At 37.1% G+C, this 20,731-nt stretch overlaps 1 protein-coding gene and 1 long non-coding RNA gene across 5 annotated transcripts in view; one reads left to right on the top strand and one right to left on the bottom strand.

Annotated features, from left to right (window-relative positions):
- LOC132691930 (uncharacterized) overlaps positions 1–1,556 on the top strand; it is a 32,820-nt gene extending 31,264 nt beyond the window's left edge. Inside the window, exon 5 of the long non-coding RNA XR_013555100.2 lies at positions 1,074–1,556. This is a non-coding gene — a long non-coding RNA (uncharacterized LOC132691930). The remainder of the gene's footprint in view (positions 1–1,073) is intronic.
- The window catches only part of AADAT (aminoadipate aminotransferase), a 32,483-nt gene that overhangs the window by 10,114 nt on the left and 1,638 nt on the right, over positions 1–20,731 (bottom strand). For all 4 annotated transcript variants that reach the window (XM_060653786.2, XM_060653788.3, XM_060653787.3 and 1 more), the window contains 10 exons: positions 19,767–19,899; positions 16,021–16,095; positions 11,388–11,597; positions 8,398–8,463; positions 6,989–7,071; positions 6,438–6,534; positions 4,678–4,739; positions 4,342–4,406; positions 2,935–3,041; positions 126–227 (listed from right to left, as the gene is read on the bottom strand). In XM_060653786.2, coding sequence (XP_060509769.1) covers positions 126–227; positions 2,935–3,041; positions 4,342–4,406; positions 4,678–4,739; positions 6,438–6,534; positions 6,989–7,071; positions 8,398–8,463; positions 11,388–11,597; positions 16,021–16,095; positions 19,767–19,899 — 1,000 coding nt within the window. The remainder of the gene's footprint in view (positions 1–125; positions 228–2,934; positions 3,042–4,341; positions 4,407–4,677; positions 4,740–6,437; positions 6,535–6,988; positions 7,072–8,397; positions 8,464–11,387; positions 11,598–16,020; positions 16,096–19,766; positions 19,900–20,731) is intronic.

The following is a 20,731-nucleotide window of genomic DNA, read 5'->3' on the forward strand; positions in this document are numbered from 1 at the left end:
ACTGATACCTGTTGTTGAGAAACCCAAGAAGACATTAAATAATGTTATAACTCACAAAATGAACACAAGCACCAAAAAAGTAGAATTGATATCTAGTGTTATTATGAAAAGAATATTGTGCTCACCATATCCATTTGTTCTGGAGAAGCTGAAGAGAAGGACACTCTAAAGTAAGGGCTAGGTGCTGAGGTATCAGCATAGAAAACATTTCCAGGAAGCATTAATATCTAAGAGAGTTTATGGAAAACAAGTGAATAACCATTAAAACAAAAAAAAACTAAAGGAAATATAGGTAGATCTAATCTCAGAGTGGGTAAAGACTTTTTACATTTGAAAAAAACTTAAGAAAATCATGAGAAAAATCATTTTATATAAAAATTCTGTATGTCCTATAATAAATAAAATAGCACACAAACTGGAAAAATGTTTATAAGAAATATGGCAAATGCTACCTCTTCTCCATATAAAGAATACAAAGAAACTAAGAAGAAAAACACTAAAATTCGAGCTTTGATGGGCAAAGTACAGCTTATAAAAGAAATAGAAATGGTAATAAACATGAATACATGTTTAACCAACTAGAAAAGTAATATAAATTCAAACAGTGAAAGACCATTTTTAAGTTATCAAATTTGGAAGTAACTTTTAAGTCGGAACTTGAAAGATAAGTAGTTGTTGGCCAAGCAAAAAGTGGGGGAAGAGTATTTTAGGGAGAAGATAGTGTAAAGGGCTTGAGATGGGAAGAAATTGGTCTGGCCAAAGAACTAAAAGGACGTAAAAAATTTAATGAAGTGAATGACTAAAAAATGTTATGTAAGTGTGTCAAGACAGAGTGGTGGGAACAAGTGGTATTCTTGATGTGAGCACCATGGCAGTTGGCTCACGGACTGTGAACTCCATTTCCTCTGTTTCCTGGGTATAGAAATATATTCTGTTCCCCAGCTTCTTTCCAGTTATATGTGGCCATATGACCAAATCTTGGCCAATGGATGTGAAGGGATGCATGCCATTTCTAGGCCTTCCCCATAAAAATCTCTCCATGTGTGATCCATCATGCTCTTTCCATTTTGTAGCCATTGTGTAATCCATGGGTTGAAGACTGAAGAGCAACAAGAAGGAAGGAACTATAGTCTCTGATTCACTGTTTGGACAGAGTTGCCTGAAGATCACATCTTTAAGTTTTATGTGAGTCAGAAATAAACTTTGATTGTGTTAAGTCTTTGAGAATGTTGTCTAATACAATCATGATATTCAAAAGGATTATTACATGGTAAAAATCTGGGCACTGTCTGCTAAAGTAAGATGAGTTGGGAGTGACATGGTTTGGGCCATTTTGGGGAAGAGATTTCAAGGCAGAAGATGGGTTTCTGTGTCCTGAATAACAATAAAATGAAAACCATCATTTATCCCAATATAGTGGAAAAGTTTGGGGATGTAGTACAAGCAAGGGGTTGTAAGAGAAGGTGGGAGTAGTAATAATCCCTTTACAAGATGACCAGGATTGGGCTAAGGTTGAGATCGTAAAGTTAGAGATTATTTAGAAAAAGAAAAGGTTACATGCAACAGGATATATGGGATATATGGAGAACACTGAAAAAACTACAAGAAAGTCTGAGGTCTATATCCTTAGCACCCAGCTCAGAGATACATACAAATAAATAGCCACTTATCAAATGTTCTTGATGATAATGGCATTGGCAGAAAAGCAAAGGAGACATAAAACTGGTTTATTATACTAATATGTATTTTTTGAAATAAGTCAGTACTTGTTAAGTACTTAGTATGTAGAATTAGTAGGATTAGAACAATGAATAAAGATGAGCCTTGTCGTCAAGTAAGATGGTTAGAGAGGATGCCTGACTTGAAGTCCAGGTAGTCGGCTTCCACGTCTAATCTCTGGACATGAGTTTTTCAACGTCAGGACCACCTCCTGTCTCAGGCACTAGTGTGGTCCTGTGCCAGCATTAACACAATCTGTTTGCTTGTACTTCCTGCTTCAAGACAAAAGTGATCCTAGAAACAGATCTTAGTGTTTACAAAGACTGGCAAATGTGATAAAAGAATTAATTCACGGAGAAAAGATACCTTATTAGGTAACAATTTTGAAAATATTTAGATTTTTCACCTTAATCAATGCCCCGAATGATAACTAAGTAGGTTTAAGTACAAAATGAGAAAAAAAAACCAAAAAACAAAAAACCTAGAAGTCCTTATAGTCTGATTTTAAGTGGAAATAACAAGATACAAACTTTTCTGTGTAATTTTGACAATGGAAAATAATTGCAGAGCCAAAATACTAGATTTAGACAAGCCCCTCAAGAAAATATATTACAAATGGTCACAAAATTGGGGTAGGCTATTTAAAAAATTTTCATGATTCTTTTATGTATTTTCCAAGTTTGCTGCCATGAGTGTGTTTTACTTTTTTTTTTTTTTTTTAATTTTTTTTTTCAACGTTTTTAATTTATTTTTGGGACAGAGAGAGACAGAGCATGAACGGGGGAGGGGCAGAGAGAGAGGGAGACACAGAATCGGAAGCAGGCTCCAGGCTCCGAGCCATCAGCCCAGAGCCTGACGCGGAGCTCGAACTCACGGACCGCAAGATCGTGACCTGGCTGAAGTCGGACGCTTAACCGACTGCGCCACCCAGGCGCCCCTGTTTTACTTTCTTAATAAGGCAAAAAAAACCCCTCTGCTCTTAGCTACTAAACTAACCAGTAGCTGGGATGACCATATTATTATTAATGTAGACCAGAAGAATAATTATGTGACTCAAAAATCTATTATGATTTTAATAATATTACTAGAGACATGAGATCTAGAGATAGGAGGTAACATCTGATATTAAAATATTATGGGTTGGAGTGGAGGGCAACTTTTACTTTAAGTAAGAAGTCATGTTAAAGAAAAAGTACAACTCTTTTCCCCTTTTACCTCTTTCTTAATGGCTTTTTCTTCAATCAGTTGTTTTACATCATAAATGCCCTTAATTTTAAGCCATAAAAACATTCCAGCAGTAGGAACATGCCATTCTGCCAAACCTACAAACCAAAGAAGAGAATAAATATCTGCTAAAGCCAGTTTTGATGATGTCAAATCTGTTACTTAATGATGCAATCGCAGTAACTGTCAACTAGTATTTCTAAAAATGTTCCTTCAGAGATAGCATTTTTAAAACATAGAATTTTATGACTCCTGACAATTGATGCTCTGAGTTTATTTCACAAATAAGAGAGGTGGTGAAGGTAGAGAGGGAGATATATACATGAGTATATATTTCTAATTTTAGTCAGTCTTAGGGTTGTGTGAGGAGTCTATGGCCTATGTCTACTTCCCTTAATTAGAACCACACAGAAGCCAAATGTGGCTCTTTCAAATTTAGGAGATTCCTTAACTCCTACATTATTCCAGTGCTTCAATAAATCCTATCTTTTATGTAATAGTTTTGAAGTCCAGTGGATTAGAGTTTTTATCAGAATGTAATTAATTATGAAAAGAAGTTCCTGAAATTCAAGACCACATGCATTTGTAGGCTTTAAGTTTCATTGAGTATTAGGATAGAGAAACCAAGAAGGAAGGATAATTATTTTGATTTTAATTATCTTTTTTTAAAACTCGCTTTTGAATCGAACCTTTTCTTTAACTCCATTATACAAAGTGGTAGGATAGTACTCTTATCAAAAAGACAATTCTGTATTTGCCAAGAGCTTACAAGAAACAAGATATGACGGAAATAAGGAACTGTTTTTTTTCTTTTGTTTACTGTTAATCACACTGAAGGCTTTTTTAATGATGTAATTAAAACCATGTAATTCATTAGTAGAAAATTAAATCTAAACCATCCTGCAATCACATTAGCAATAGACAATATTAGATAGATGAGGTTAACGATTAGAATGCAAGTAATCTGTAATGAGAGAACTGCCTTAGAATGTACTATTTTGTTTTTATACAGTCTGATTAGAAAAGGAGTATACTGTTGTTTGACAATTCCTCAGCTGTTTGGGGGAAATTTTGAAGTAACTCTAAAACCTTTTGAGTACTGGCATCATTTAGCTTTAAGTTATTGCTGATGGGTTTTTAGACTAAAAGGTCCTTTTTTCTCCCTTTAAACCACAAGCTCTTCGCAGTGGACAGGTAATGTAGAGATAGGTAGAACAGTGCCAGGGTTTGCGGATTGTTACTTTTGAGACTACTTACAGGGCACCATTTCTTGGCAAGAATACTTCTGGACTCTTGTTTCTTTTCTCCCAGGCTTATTATCAGTCACTATGCGGTGTTTATTCCCCACTCATAAAAGTGCTAGTGTCTATCACAGGACAGGATATATGTTCCACTCACCACTTAACCATTTGTCTGCAGCTGCCACTAATGCATCCTTCTGCTTCCTATAGAAATCAGTAACCCTGGAAGAAATGAACAATGAAAAGTATGTGTTAAATACATGCTTGATTGAAGAAACCCAAAGGCTCTGGAGTCCAGTCGATAGGAATCTGTTTTCCACCTTGTTTAAAATGTTGAATACTTGAAATGGGAACACAACATGTTTGTTTACCTGTCTGCTGGTAAGCTTTGTACCACTGCATTTTTCTCCCGTTATTTTGGAATAATTCAGAAATGAAAATGAATAAAAAGAATTACATTTCTATGTAAAATTTGGAACCTAAATTGCAATACCTCTCTACGTGAGCCAGGAAACCTTCTTCTCCCCATTGGTGTAGAAGCTGTGATACTAGAAGCTAAAAGAGATAAGACAACAAATGTCATGGTTCACCCTCTAAAAAGTGACATCAAAGCAAATCACTGTTGATTACCTGTAAACCACAAAAAAATATAACAAGCTGAACCAGCTTTACATAGTGATTTAAAATAAATGTAAATTAGGGGCGCCTGGGTGGCTCAGTTGGTTAAGCGTCCGACTTCGGCTCAGGTCATGATCTTATGGTTCATGAGTTCGTTTGTGAGTTCGAGCCCCATGTGGAGCTCTGTGCTGACAACTCAGAGCCTGGAGCCTGCTTCAGATTCTGCATCTCCCTCTCTCTGCTCCTCCCCCACTCATGCTCTGTCTCTCCCTCAAAAATAAATAAAGCTTAAAAAAGAAGAAAATAATAAAATAAATGTGAATTAATAACAATGACAATAACAAATATTTATATTGCTATATGCCAGAAACTATTACAATATATTTACATATGTAGATAATTTAATCTTCATAATACCCCAATTAGGCTATTATTTCTACTTTACTGGTGAGGAAACCAAGGCCCAAGGGTTAGGTGAACTTTCCTGGGGTCACACAGCTGGTCACAGACACAGCCTGGATTCAAGTTAGGCAGTCTAGCTCCAGATCCATGCCATTAGTTACCATACTATGTTGCTTCTCTAAATATAAAAAATATATAGTAGATATATAGTTATATAAGGTTCTCAGTGATTTTTCTATATCATATGAAAGCTTTAATGCCATAGATGGATAGTGAAGTTTTGTTGATAACAGGGACAAAAAATATGGGAAAAAAACCCCAACTTGATAAAAATGGGGATATGTTCTTTACGGAATGTACAAAATCAAACAAGTGTCCTGGTCTTAGTATACCGTTCTATTCATTTTGAGTTCTTAGGTAGCAATTCTACCTAAGATTAAGTACTGATTCTAAAGATTGCATTAGGGATGGATCCAACAATTTCTCAAAGCTTGTGAGGAAATTTATACATTCTCCAAAATAAATTTTACTTTATTTATTATTAAACTAAAATGCATTACAACCAGTGTCTTTAGGGGAGGTTAGCACGTGTGCAATGAAGGCAAACAAGAAGTTCCTAAATAGGTTTGGAATCCTTGTGCTCAATATGGATTCCAAGACAATGAAGCTAAAGTTATATTACTTCAGTAAGGCCACTTCCATTTTCTTCAAGTTCAACAAAGTTTTTATGGCGTCCCTGGGATAGATGCTAGGGACACAAGATGACTAAGACACCATGACCTGCAAGGAGTTTGGTCTACACTGCAAACACCAGGTCAATTCAATTCTTATTTGCCTTTTATTTATTAAAAACATTTTTTAAAAGTGTATTTATTTTGAGAGAGAGAGACAGTACATGAGTGGGGTAGAGGCAGAGAGAATTCCAGGCAGGCTCCACCCTGTCAGTGCAGAGCCCGACGTGGGGCTTGAACCCACTAACTATGAGATCATGACCTGAGCCAAGAGCAAGAGTTGGACACTAAACTGACTGAGACACCCAGGCACTCCTGATTTGCCTTTTAGAGTAAACATCTGTGGTATCTGATCTTCTAATTCAGTCCATATTGGAACTAGAGATTCAGTATCAGTGACTTACTCCCTGCCACCTTAACTCAGTCTTACTTGCTAATATCTATTTTCTATTCTCATTGTTTAAAAAAAAAAAACAAAACCTATTTCTGAAATTGTTCTTACCTGTGTAAAAGTGCTGGGGTGCATAGTTGAAACTTGTGTGTGTAAGACAACTCTCTCTATCAAAGGTTTTGGACCAGTTATAAACCCTAGTCTCAACCTGCACAAAAAGAGAAAAGGTGCAATATCAATCCTGTATTAACAAATATTACATGTCACTTTACTGCCTTCATTAGGAAGACAGTTGTAACCTGGGGACAAATGGGTATAGACCATGAAAACGTTCTAATAAAACTAACTACTTGTTATTTAAAATACAAATTTAAGACTACATTAAAGATACAATGCAAATCTGACCAAGTATTTTGAAGTGTGTTCTTTCATATGTGAAACCCAAAACCTGACCAGTCCCACTACAACTTTAGATTAATGCCCACATACCTTTGATTTCTGGAGATGAATAAAGAAAGAAAAGGCATATATTAATAATCAAACTGATGCTTTAAGGTAAGAGGAATACAAGTATCTCAAATGAGAATTATTTGGACTAAAAGACACTCAGGTACAGTCTATCTTTTTTAGATCTGGCCATAAGTTGAGACACAAGGGCTTACCCAGAGGAGAGGACTTTTGAAAAAGAGTCAGCTCTGATGACACGCCCATCAACGTCCATGGAAAGAAATGTTGGTGCCCAGGACTTGAAATGGAAAAAATACATATTGTTAGCTTGAGAACTCTGTTAGTGACTGTATAATTATTTTGTGTAGAGAATGGACAGAGCATAGGTTTGGATAGGAACACAGCCATCTTTTCTGTTACCTTAATCTCAAACCTTTAAAATGGAATAAGAAACAGAGATGCATGTTCTTTTATTAGTACCCGTCTTTCTTCATGGCTTTTCTGCCAGAAACACACAGAAGGGTTTATTCATTTGCTTAAGATGCTATTATTATGAATTTAGGGACACCTCAAATAGGCCCTCCTAGCCTCAAAGGTTGACATCCAGGATCAGCAGATTTTGAGGAAGGATTCAAGAAAAATTTGTCTGGATTAGACCAAAATGAAGAGGGCCAGCAGCAGTCAGGATTATTTAGAGAGAGAATGATCCTCAGAACAGCTAGAGAGAGAAAACAAGATGAGAAATTTAGTCAATCTGCAACACTGACTTCAATGTAGAAGCATACAAGAAAAGGGGCCCGGTCATGTTGAGGGAAAAGAATAGGTAGGTAGATGTGGTATTCAGCAAGCTATATAGAAAAATCAAGAGTTTTGGTTTCTTTCCAGCAGATTTTAAGGGAGCATTGAATGCAAGTATATGTTCTCTGCAGACATGAGAGCAAATATAGTGTTTGATTTTGAAGAATCAGGCACTGGGAGTCTGTACCACCGCTGCTATCTATTAGGAGAGCATGATCATGAAAAGTGGCATGCATATATAGTGGAAAAGAATCTAAAAACCCATTATTCTGCAGGTAGAATCCAGGCCTTCAGGACAGGGATGGAAAATATGTGGCATGCTGCCAGTAAAGCCTTTTCCTATGTCCATAATGGACATCACTAATTGGGCATGACCCTCTTTCTCTTTCAGTGTGGGTGCAGCTTCCCAATCCTTTGCAGACATCATTCTAGTCAGCCACTGCCAAGAAACTAGTTCATATCCCAAATGAAACCTACCTCATATCCCTTGTATGATGTTTAAAAAGCTATGAACTAGAATTTGGAGTTCAAGAAGACCATCAGCCCTGATTTACTGTTTGCCCAAATGCATGGTATAGAGAGCTAGCTACTATTTTAAAGGTAAGTCTATTTCTGGAAAGAGCAGTAATGCCAGACACGAGAGATACCAATTCTGTGATAAAACTGAAAGATTCAAGATTGAAGTGGTAGCAAATTACTAATAATTTTATTTAATTTCAACATAAAGATAGATTAGCTTTGACTCAGCAGCCAGGCTAAAATCAAATCAGTGTAATAACTTACAACTTACCTTCCAATTGTGAAATAAATTCATATCACCACTTACCTTGTTGAACTGGAGAAAATAGTAAGGATCATCTTCTATTATGAGGAAATCATATTTTCTTGCAAGCTAAAAAAGGTTAAAGTCATATATTTAATTCTTAACAACTGTCTAAGCTGACTGGAATCATAATTCTTTGCATCCATCCATCCATCCATCCATCCATCCATCCAAGAAACTACTGAGTACTTATTGTTGTAGATAATGAAGATAGAGGGATGAACAAGGCACTGAGGCCTCTCGTTCACATGGAACTTACATTCCAAGGTCTGGGAAAGATGATATACATAAGACCATGGATAACGAAGAGAAGAAATACAGATGAGAGGTTCTAGGGGCTAGAGAGAACATTAAGCAGGGTGATATTGAGTGGGGGGTGGGGGCAGAGAGAGAGAGAGAAAGAGAGAGGAAGAGAGAGAGATCGGGTAGCTATTTCAGGGTGAATTATTGGGAAGCCTGTCCTGACCAGGTTACGCAAGAGCTCAGAATCACAGGATGGAGCCAGTTGTGCAAATATCAAGGAAGATTCTAAGCTGAGGGATGAGTGAGACCAAAAGCCCTTGGGTGGGGGGAAAAAAAAAAGAAAAAAAAACTTGACATGTTTAAGGGATGGAAGAAAGCCAGGGGGCTGCAGCAAGAAGGTGATAATAAATGACAAGGCCTGAGAAGAGACTACCAGGTCACATAGCTTTGGGAGGCAGATGAAGGAATTTAGATTTTATTTTAATTGCAAGGGGAAGTCACAAGAGGACTGTAAACAGGAAGACCATGAGACTGGCTTTACATTTATATTTCAGCAGGGGAACGACATATATGCCTGGTTGCTGTGTGAAGAATAATTGGTTGAGGATCAAAACTGGAATGCAGCAGGGGTCCAATGAGGAAACCATACTAGCAGACCAGTGAGGGAAGGTGGTGGCTGGGAAGATGGTGGGACTAAGGGGAGAAGAGAGAAACAGGGGGATTTGGATCCACTTGGTGGTAGAGTCCACAGGATGAACTGGGGGGGTTGGGAGAGGAGAGAAGGGAAAGAGAAGAATAAAAGGTGATTGTTTATGGTGGCACTATTTATGGAGATGGAGAATGTTAGGGGTGTGACTTGGAGGTTGGGGTGTGGCTGCACTAAATCAAGAGTTCTATTAGGTCATGGTAGGTTGGAAATGCCTATTAGACACTTACGTTGGATGTTGGAAACATAAATTGGATGGAGAAGTTGGATACAGAAGTCTGGCGTTCAGGGGAAAGGCGTTTCTATGATATAGAATGAAATTTACAGCCATACAACTGGATGAGACTATCTGGGAGCAGTACGTAAATAAGAAGAGAACTCTGGACAGAACCGTGGAATGTGTGAAAAATAAGACAATACTTCAAAAAATATATATAAATGAGTGAAAGAAACTGTTTGAAAGCTTTCTTTATGGTTCCACTGTACAGTCTATACAGTTTAATATGACTTTGGTACTTATTTAAAAAAATTTTTTTTTACATTTATTTTTATTTTTGAGACAGAGAGACAGAGCATGAGCTGGGGAGGAGCAGAGAGAGAGGGACACACAGAATGCGAAACAGGCTCCAGACTCTGAGCTGTTAGCACAGAGCCTGATGTGGGGCTCAAACCCATGAACTGTGAAATCATGACCTGAGCCAAAGTCAGACACTTAGCCAACTGAGCCACCCTGGTACCCCTTATTTGGAACTTATTAGCTGGGACACCTGGGTGGCTCAGTCGGTTGAGCATCCAACTTCAGCTCAGGTCATGATCTCGTGGTCTGTGAGTTCAAGCCCCGCGTCCGGCTCTGTGCTGACAGCTCAGAGCCTGGAGCCTGTTTCAGATTCTGTCTTCCTCTCTCTCTGCCCGTCCCCCACTCATGCTCTGTCTCTCTCTCTGTCAAAAATAAATAAACATTAAAAAAAATTAAAAATAAATAAAAGCTATTTGTAGCTAAAAATCTAGGGAACACAGTCAGGTACATAAAAGAGACTTTACAAAGGGCATACTTCTCTTATTTTTCAAAGATTTTTGTATAGCTAGGTATGTGTGTGATATTTAAAATTTTTTAAAATTTTTATTTATTAAAAAAATTTTTTAACATTTATTTATTATTGAGAGACAGAGAGAGACAGAGCATGAGCATGGGAGGGGCAGAGAGAGGAGGAGACACAGAATCTGAAGGAGGCTCCAGGCTCTGAGCTGTCAGCACAGAGCCCTACGCGGGGCTCGAACTCACAAACTGCGAGATTATGACCTGAGCCGAAGTCAGACGCTTAACCGACTGAGCCACCACCAGACACCCCTAAAAAAAAATTTTTTTAATGTTTATTTATTTTTGAGAGAGAGAAAGAGAGAGAGAGATTAGGGAAGGGGCAGAGAGAGAGGGAGACACAGAATCCGAAGTAGGCTCCAGGCTCTGAGCTGTCAGTACAGAGCCTGACGTGGGGCTTGAACTATGAACCAGGAGATCATGACCTGAGCCGAAGTTGGACACTTAACTGAGTGAGCCACCCAGGCACCCCTGTGTTTGATTTTTTAAAAAAATGTTTATAGTGGAAGCTTAGGCATCATAGTCAGGTACCTAAAAGAGACTTTAGAAAAGGAGCATTCCTTTTATTTTTAAATAATTTCTTTGTAACCTGAAATGATAAGGAGTAGGAAAGAAAATTGACAAGTTGAAAATATAAATATATAATAATGAAAATCAAACTTGGGGTCAAATATTAAATAACTTCCTAAAATTTAATATCGGGTCAAAAATACTATTTCCTTTTATATGAAAATAATCTATTAAAGGAAAAGAAAAATCTCATAGTTAACAGAGGATGGAGTAATTTCTTGTGTTTAAATTTATTAGAGCCCTTGGCATAGAGGACTTCCTTTTATTAAAAGCTATTTTCCTTGTAAGCAAGAGGCTAATAAGAGAGATTGCACAGTACTCTTCTCAAACGTTGAAAATAAACAAGAACATGGCCACATACACCTTCTTTTAAAATACCTCATAGATTTCCTTCTTGCGGTTAGTTGTTAATGAGTTTCCAGTAGGGTTGTTGCCGTTTGGGACAGTGTAAAGAAATTTGGGGGTGTTTCTCTTGGGGTTTTTTGAGTCTTCTGGTTTCCATTTGGAAAGTACTTCTTTGAGGGAGTCTGGAATAATACCATATTCATCACTGGAAACATTAATAATGTTGCAGCCCAGTGGCATTAGCTGTTGAGCACAAAAAAAAAAAAAAAGGAAAGCCCAAGTTCAGACATGATTACAAAATGTGTCATCAATGGTTCTTCTTATACTAACCAAGAATGTTACCATTTAGACCCTTAAACATATAAACCTGCACTCAGCTCTATGCTACAAAGGTTGATGTTGTATATTCTCATTTTATCGTTGCCCTGGGGTAGATTCCATTATTGTTCGACAATATCCCCTGCCAGTTTCCAGAGGAAGGAGTATACTTCCTTGCTCTTCTGTGTCAGGATTGACCAGTCCTATGTCTTGCTCTGGCTGATAAATTGTGAGCAGAAGTGATGTATGTTTCTTCCAAGCAGAAGCTTTAAAATCCAGCTTGTGGTTCTTTATTTCTCTTTTCCCCTTGCTCTGAAACTGGGAGTGTCCCAGATAGAGACTGCTTCTGTCAGCTTGGGGCTTTGGATGGAGATGACATAGAACAGAGCTGCGGCTGCCTTTCGGTGGACATGGAATATATAAGCGAAATAAACCTCTCTAGCCATAAGCCAATGCGATTGGGGTCGTTCATTATGCAGCATAACCTAGCCTCTTCTGACTGAATTATCTTTATAATTATAGTTAGAACTGGTTCATAAAGTAGATGTTTATTAATGAATGCTTTTTTTTTGACAAAGCAAGTTAAACAGAAAGCATCTGTTCTGCTAATACCTAAATTAGTTACTAGCAGAGGTGATATTCAAAATACTTAACAGGTGATATAGCATGGGAACATCAGAAACAGTATCTGACTGGAATAGAGTCCTGGAGGCCCCCTGCATTAATTCTGTATGATGGGAAGTTAAGGGTGGTCTTAGGGGAGGGGCCAGGGGAGCCAGGGTAGTGATGGGCATGAGGAGGTACAGGGAGGGCAGCAGTTTACCAGGGTATGTGCAAGTATTTCACATTTCACCAACTGCTAAGCCTGAGATGGCGAGTAGCGGCCTTGCTTATAGACCTAATTTTATAAAAATCTTGTGGAGTCTTATTCTTGGATGAATATAAAAAAAAATTGAAACTTAAGAAATAACAATAATTTAGTGAGGTTCTCAGAAAAGAAAGTTTTCCAAAGGATAAGCAAACACTCTTAGCAGTCAAATGTGGAATTATGTACTAACTGGGAATAATCCAGACAAATTTATGACAAATTTAAAAATTCTTAGTCTAAGAAAGCACATCTACCATGAATAAAACAAATTAATATTGGGCCATGAAATAAATACATATTGCTTACTTGCACACTTCCTCAGTGTGGCACACAGTTTCTGCTTGGGTAGGTGAAAACATTTGTGCATGTGTTTACATAGACATTGGTTTTACATTCATGAGCATTATATAAGGAGTTTAGTAATTATTAATTAGTATCCAGTCATTAAGAAAAAGCAATTATTTTACTTTAGTTTTTATCGTGGTAAATAGGTATGCAACAAAAATTTTGCCATATTAGCCATATTTAAGTGTGCAATTCATGGCATTAATCACATTCACAATGTGTACATCCATCATCACTATTGATTTCCCAACTTTTTCATCATTCCAAACAGAAACTCTGTACTCATTAATCAGTAACTCTCCATTCCTCCCTATCCCCAGGCCCTGCTAACCACTAACTTTCTGTGTCTGCAAATCTGCCTATTTTAGATATAAGAAACATATAAGCGGAGTAATACAATATTTGTCCTTTTGTCTCTGGCTTCTTTCAGTTGGCATAATGTTCTCAAGTTTTATCCATTTTGTAGCATGTGTTAAAACTTTGTTCCTTTTTATGGCTGACTAATATTCTATCATATGTATGTGCCACACTTTATCCATTCACTTGTTGATGTGCAGTTGAGTTGCTTCTACCTTTTCGCCATTATGGATAATGCTGCACTGAACATTTGTGTACAATTATCTGAGCTCCAGTTTTCAGTTCTTTTGGGTACATACTTGGACTTCAACTAATCAATCACATGGTAATTCCATGTTCAATTTTTTTGAGAAACTGACAAACTTTTCCACAGTGGCTGTACCAATTTACATTTCCACAAGCAATGTACAAGGGTTCCAATCTCTCCACATATTCAACAATACTTGTTATTTTACATTAAAAAAAAGCTGTCCTAGTAGGTGTGAGGTAGTATCTCCCTATGTTTTTGATTTCTATTTCTCTAATGACTAATGAGGGTGGGCAACTTTTCACGTGCTTATTGGCTACTTGTATATCTTCTTTGGAGAGATATTTAAGTCCTTTGTTCATTTTTAAATTTAAGTCTTTTGAGTCCTTTGTTTAAGTGTACAATTCATGGCATTAATTTAAGTCCTTTGTTCATTTTTAAATTAGGTTATTTGTTTTTTTGTTGTTGAGCTGCAGGAGGTCTTTATATATTCTGGATATTAAGTCCTTATCAGATATATGATTTGCAAATATTTTCTCCCATTCTGTAGGCTATATTGTCACTTTCTTCATAATGTCCTTTGATACACAAAAGCTTTTAATTAAAAACATTTTTTTTAATGTTTATTTTTGAGAGAGAGAGAGAGAGACAGAGCGCAAGCAGGGGAGGAGCAGAGAGACAGGGAGACACAAAATCCAAAGCAGGCTTCAGGCTCTGAGCTGTCAGCAGAGCCCAACGTGGGGCTCGAACCCATGAACCATGAGACTGTGACCTGAGCCGAAGGTGGATGCTTAACTGACTGAGCCACCCAGGTACCCCACAAGTTTTTAATTTTGGATTAAGTCCAATTTATCTATTTTTTGTTCTTTTTGACTACGTTTTTGGTATCATATCTAAGAATTTAGTGCCATACCAAAGGTCATGAAGATTTGCCTGTATGTTTTCTCCTAAGATTTTATAGTTTTAGCTCTTCCACTTAGGTCTTTGATACATTTTGAGTTAAATTTTTATAAGGTGTGAGGTCAGGGTCCAATTTCTGTCTTTCCATGTGGAAATCCAGTTGTCTCAGCATGATGTGCTGAAGAGACTATTCTTTCTCTATTGAATGGTTTGGTACCCTTACCGAAATAAATTGACCATAGTTGTGTGGGTTTATTTCTGGACTCAATTCTATTCCATTGGTCTATATGTCTATCCCTATACCATTACCATACTATTTTGATTACTGTTGCTTTGAAGTTGGTTTTTGAAATCAGGAAGTGGGAATCCTCCAACTTTGTTCTTTTTTAACATTGTTTTGGCCATTTGGGTTCCTTCCAATCCCATATGATTTTAAGAATTGGCTTTTCTATTTCTGCAAAAAAGGCTACTGGAATTTGATAGGGACTATGTTGAATCTATAGTTTGCTTTGGTATTACTGACATCTAAACAATATTAAGTCTTCCAATTGATGAATAGGTGATGTATTTCCATTTATTTGGATCTTCTTTAATTTCTTTCAACAGTATTTTATAGTTTATAAGTGCCAGTCTTTTGCTCCCTTTGTTAGATTTAATTTCAGATATTTATTCTTTTGGCTGTTATTATAAATGGAATGATTTTCTTAATTTCCTTTTCAGGTTGTTCAGAGGAAAAGCATTTTTTATAATATCAATTTTATCCCTACTTAGAAGTTTTGAGAAAATATGCCTTTCATTAACACTATATTATTGTTTTATGTATTAATTTTAAAGACGGTATTAAACTTGAAAAAGAGAGAATCCATGATATTAGAATCAACAGAGCATAAAGGTCATCTCATTCATTTCCCTATTTTAAGCTAGAATTACTTTTCTAACACTTGTGTTAAATGACAGTTCAGAGTAACTTTGAACACCTTCAGTGATGGGCAATAAGTACCTTACCTCCCTAGGCAGTCAGGAGCCAGGTGAGGCTCATGGCTAGGAGGTTATTACATTGAGTTGAAATAGCTTCCCTGTAGTTTCCACCCTTTTATTCCAGTTCTGTTAACCCGAGGACATGCAGAAGTCAATCCACGGCTATCCTAAAGTATTGTGCCCCAAACAAACCTAATTCTCAATGGTGTGTTCTGATTGGTGCACAGCACAGCCAGATGACCAGCTTCCTCATTCTGGATATTATAGTCCCATTAATTTAATGCTAGAGTGGAAAGTCCTAATTATACCATGTTGGCTTACCGTTATATTAAATTGACATACAACATGATTATACCTAGGCATACGGTAATAAAAGATGGTAATGGAAAAATACGGTTTTGTAAATGAAGTTGCATTTCAAGTGAAACATGAAGAAAGCTGGACGTGATTTTGCACAACCTAATTTTAACGTCTACATATTTAGATTTTGTAAAAAGAAATGTATAAAGTGGAGGGTACACTTAACATATTTTACATATATCATTTAAGATTCTCCTCTTATTTTTCAGTGGACAGATAATTCTAAAGGTACAATGTTTTCTTCTTATTTATTATAAGAAAGAGAGTTGCCTTTTATAAAAATGTGTACTCACAGCTTGAAGTGTTCCTGAGTAAACAGGTTCATTAAGGAGGACATTATCTCCAGGATTAATGATCATTTCAAACACCTAACAAAAGAAGCATAGGTTAGGTTGGATAGTATTGTTTCAATTCTTAGAGCCCCTTTTTTTTGAGCTCATTAGGATTCTACAGTAGGAGTTGGCAAATTTTCTGTAAAGTGCAGGATGGTACATATTTTGTGGGCCATAATATCTCCATTACAACTATTTATCTCTGCCTCTATAGTGAGAAAGCAGCCAAAGACAATACGTAAACCAATAGGTGTGGCTGAGTTCCAACAAAACTCTATAAAGTCAGATGAAGCCTAGATTTGGTTTTTCAAGCTATGCATAGTTTTCCAACCTCTGTTTTAGGGTAAGATAACTAGCTTGACTCTAAAATTCATTTATTCCTTTTATTCCTTCTTTGAAAATATACTAAATATTTACTCTAAGCCAACCCAGCGTATGGTATGGAGACAAAATGATAAGCAGAGCAACAAGGTTCTTATCCTCATGGAGGTACTAGTCCAATGGGAAAGCTAGATGCTAATCAAATAACTAAATAAATGTATACTTAAAAACAATGGTGAGTTCTATGAACTATAGATGCACAATGCTATAAGGGCTCACTGAAAGAGGACTTGGACAATCAGGGAATTCCAGGCATTCGGGGAAGGCTTCCTTGAGGAAGTGATGAGATGGTATAGGGGATCACAATAGGTACATTTTGAGAAACTGAAAGAATTCTGTGGCTTAAAGTGGAATGTAAAGAGGAAGGTGGCGTGAGGTCTGATAGAAGTAGGCAGAGAAATACCACGTTGGCATTCAAGCCACATGAGGCCAGTAAGAACTTTAGGTAGAGGCTGGGAAGGAGGAGTCACATTATCAGGTATGCATATTGGGAAGATATTTCTGGCAGCAATATGAAAGAAAAAAAGATGAGTGAGAACACATGTGGAAAGTTTGGGAAATTTTGAGATTCTCTGGAACGTTTTTGCTGTAGTTCTGGAGAAAGATGCAGATATAGCCTGACCAACAGTGACGATGGAAGTGGAGAGGAGAACTGAAGAGGTATTTAGAAAATCCATGCCAAGAGAACACAATTATGGATTATAGAAGAATGAGGAAGGGGAACCATGAAGACTGACTCCTGGAGGGAGTGATGCTATTCACTGAGAAACAGAACCACAAAGTTGTCCATCTCTGGGGGACAAGGTGATGAGTATGTTCTGGTTTGAGATGCCTTTGAAACATTCTGTCACAGTTCCAAGTGGACAGATGGATAACATGGATTTGGAAGGAACGTGTAAGTTACTAGCTATGATGAGCACAAGGGTGTGAATAGAGGTACCCAGGGAAAGTATATGGACTGAGGGGAGAAGAGGTTTGAGGACTGAGCCTTGAAGTCTAATAAATGATGGAAATGTAGAAGGGGACACTGCAAAGAAGGCAGGACAATTGGGCCAGTGAGGTGTTGAGAGAATCAGAGAAGAGTGTTTCAGAAAGGATGGGAAGATCAACAATGTTAAAGGATATTTAGAGGTCAGGTAAGACAGGCTTGACAAATTTTAGGAGATTTTGCAGACAATATGACCTAGACAATAGGTACTTCTAGCCTAAATCAAAGGGGGTCTATTATGACTAAATCTTACATAACTCATGGAATCATCTTTTCTTTCCTTGTGGTGTGTCACAATCCTTGGTTCAAGCCTCTCCTTCCTCATCTTAAACCTGTATCTCATGACAAACAGTATGGCCATTATCAACTGAGATAGACAATTTGACTTTTGTTTCCTGATTTTGCCCAGGATGTTCCCTTTCCTTTTTCCTTATGGGGTTTTGGCCTTATATGACAAACAGTATCCACCTCCAGAAAGTTTCCAAGTGATTCAGCTTTACAGGACATCCTAGGACTAAACAAATTACTTGGGTGGCATGTCCATTGTCAATAGGTCAAATGAAAACCTAATTATGTACATTTTCTATGTCCATTAGGGGACATGAGGATATCAAATAACCTAAATGAAAAGAAGGGCTGTTTATTATCTGGTGGCACTGTTTAATAGATGCAGACAAGAGACACAGGTGACTAAAATGATATCTATCTTGGAGAACAAAATGGAAGGAATAGTAAACCAGATTCCCACTAAGGCCTCTATAATAACGTGTGTGTAAATGAGTGAGTTATTGATGTGTTTGACCATCTATGCTATCTTCCTTTGATATGATGGATATTGTGACAGATAAAGAAATTGTCTTGGGCATCTTTCTGGGAAAAAAAAGTTCATAGTATACCTTCCTAAGAATTTAACTGAAAAGACCTTTTTTCATATTAGTCTATGGAATCACAATTGTTTCTCTTCAAGCAAACACTCAAACAGTAGCTAATCTTCCTTTTCCCCCAATTAAATAAAAAAATAGGGAGGAAAAATTATATTCTTATTACTTCAATACATCATGCTGTAATAATAATTTAATTAAAATTCATTAAAGCTGAGGTGCCTGGGTGGCTCAGTTGGTTGGGCATCCGTCTTCAGCTCAGGTCATGATCCCACAGTTAGTGGGTTTGAGCCTCACATCCGGCTCTGCGCTGACAGATCAGAGCCTGGAGCCTGCTTTGGATTCTGTGTCTCCCTGTCTCTCTGCCCCTCCCCCCCTTGCTCTCTGTCTCTTGAAAATAAATAAATGTTAAAAAAAATTTTTTTTAAATTCATTAAAGCTAACTAGATTACAGCTTTCACATTTTCATAAGAAAAACAAAGCTACTATGGTTTAAGATAAGTAAGAGCACTTTTTAATCTAGATATGAAGACTGAGTGTAGAGAATCTTTAGGACTAATTATTCATGAAAAAGAAAAGAAAAAAAGCAGATGAAATTGAGAACCTTAGGTACAGTCTCTTTATTATGAGAACCCCCCAATGGTGGTTATAGACTTCCTATAACCCAGGAGAGAGGCAGATGGAATAACAGAGAGAAAGACAGACACCGAGAGAGAGAGAGATAACATGAGAACTAACCCAGAAAGAAGTCAGAGACAGACATACATAGAGATCTAGGGAAGCACACATCCAAGAAGTCCAGATGTAAGCAGTTGTGAACACAGATGATTATATAAGCAGCCATGCAAAAGATTTACATTTCACTTCAGGACTATCAGGATATCCCCTCTAAAGAATTTAAAAATCATATTGAAATTTCATAACTACATAAATCAAAATGTAACCTGAGTCTTTGAGCCAGATGAAATTAAGCTGTGCTCACTAAGCTTCTGGTAGGAGTTGAGCACTCCCTTCATGGGAATCTTGTTTTAATGACTCCTGGCTATGGGTTATTAACCACATGATCTACACTGAAGAAAAATCAGGTTAGTGAATGTCTTTAAATTCCATGTTTAAAATTCTAGGTAAAGATAGACTACCAGTAACTCATAAAACATGATCCTCTTGTGGTTAGGTGAGAGGAGTGTATTTATGAACATATTTATTTTTTTAAAATTTTTTTTTCTTTAATGTTTATTTATTTTTGAGAGAGAGAGACAGAGTGAGAGTGGGCAAGGGGCAGAGAGAGAGGGAGACACAGAATCTGAAGCAGGCTCCAGGCTCTGAGCTGTCAGCACAGGGCCTGATGTGGGGCTCGAACCCACAAACTGCAAGATCATGACTGAGCTGAAGCCACCCAGGCGCCCTGAACATAAATATGATTCTTAATGTGGGGTTCCCTTTCCTTTCAGTCTTACCTTACAAAGGCCGTCTTGGCTGCCAGATGTTACACATAAGTCCATTTTTCCTTGGCTGGTTGGATAATTGATGGTGGGAGGATTATGCAATTTTACTTGTAACTGTTTTAGCCAGGACAACAGCTCGGGGATTCTACAGCATAAAATGTATTTTCAAATTTATAGTATTAAAAATTGTAATAATAGTAGATAAGAATTAGATGGTAGCTTTATATTATGCACTTTATACATTCAATTTAAAAATCTTCAAATGCTTTTTGCTAATATTAATATCCCTATTTATAGTAGAAGGCAACAGACTGAGATTAAGAAATTCACATAAATTAGTCAGCTTACATTAAATGAGCTAAGATATGAATCTCCATCTTTCTTATTCCAAAGCCTGGTCTCTTTTACACTAGAGCACTCACTGCATCATCAATTCTTTGTTATCCTAGGAAATTTTCCATAGGCTACCTGGAAGTTCAATCTCAAGTTCTTTGTATCATGGAAAGAAAAGCCTATGTGTCTATTACACATAATTCATGTTTACATAATGTGCTATATTTAAGTGTCCTTTTTAATCACAGAACAAAGAAAATTTAATGAAGTATAATTTGTAGACACTCTATAAATTACTCTTTATCATTGGAAGAAGACCAGCTAAGAAAAATCATAAAGTGTATGTTCCAACTTTGTTTTAAGAAAATAAGACCTCTGCATTGAGGGCTAAGTATCTGCATAGGTGTCTGCAACTATTAAGGGAATCTAATTATTACAAAATTACCCCCAGACTTAAAATTGCTCCTTCCTGGATCGTCCTTTTCCTCCTTTATCCCACTGGTTTCTTCCTCTAGCTCTCCCTCTCTGTCTCTCTCTCTCTCTCTCTTTTTTTTCAGTTTCATCTCCAATGGTACTTCCTCTTAGAAGCCTTCTCTGAGTCTCCCCATCATTTAAAGTCAAGGAGCAGTCACGGAGGGGGTGTT

This window comes from Panthera onca, chromosome B1 (assembly GCF_046562875.1).
Source record: "Panthera onca isolate mPanOnc1 chromosome B1, mPanOnc1 haplotype 2, whole genome shotgun sequence".
NCBI classification, from domain to species: Eukaryota; Metazoa; Chordata; class Mammalia; order Carnivora; family Felidae; genus Panthera; species Panthera onca.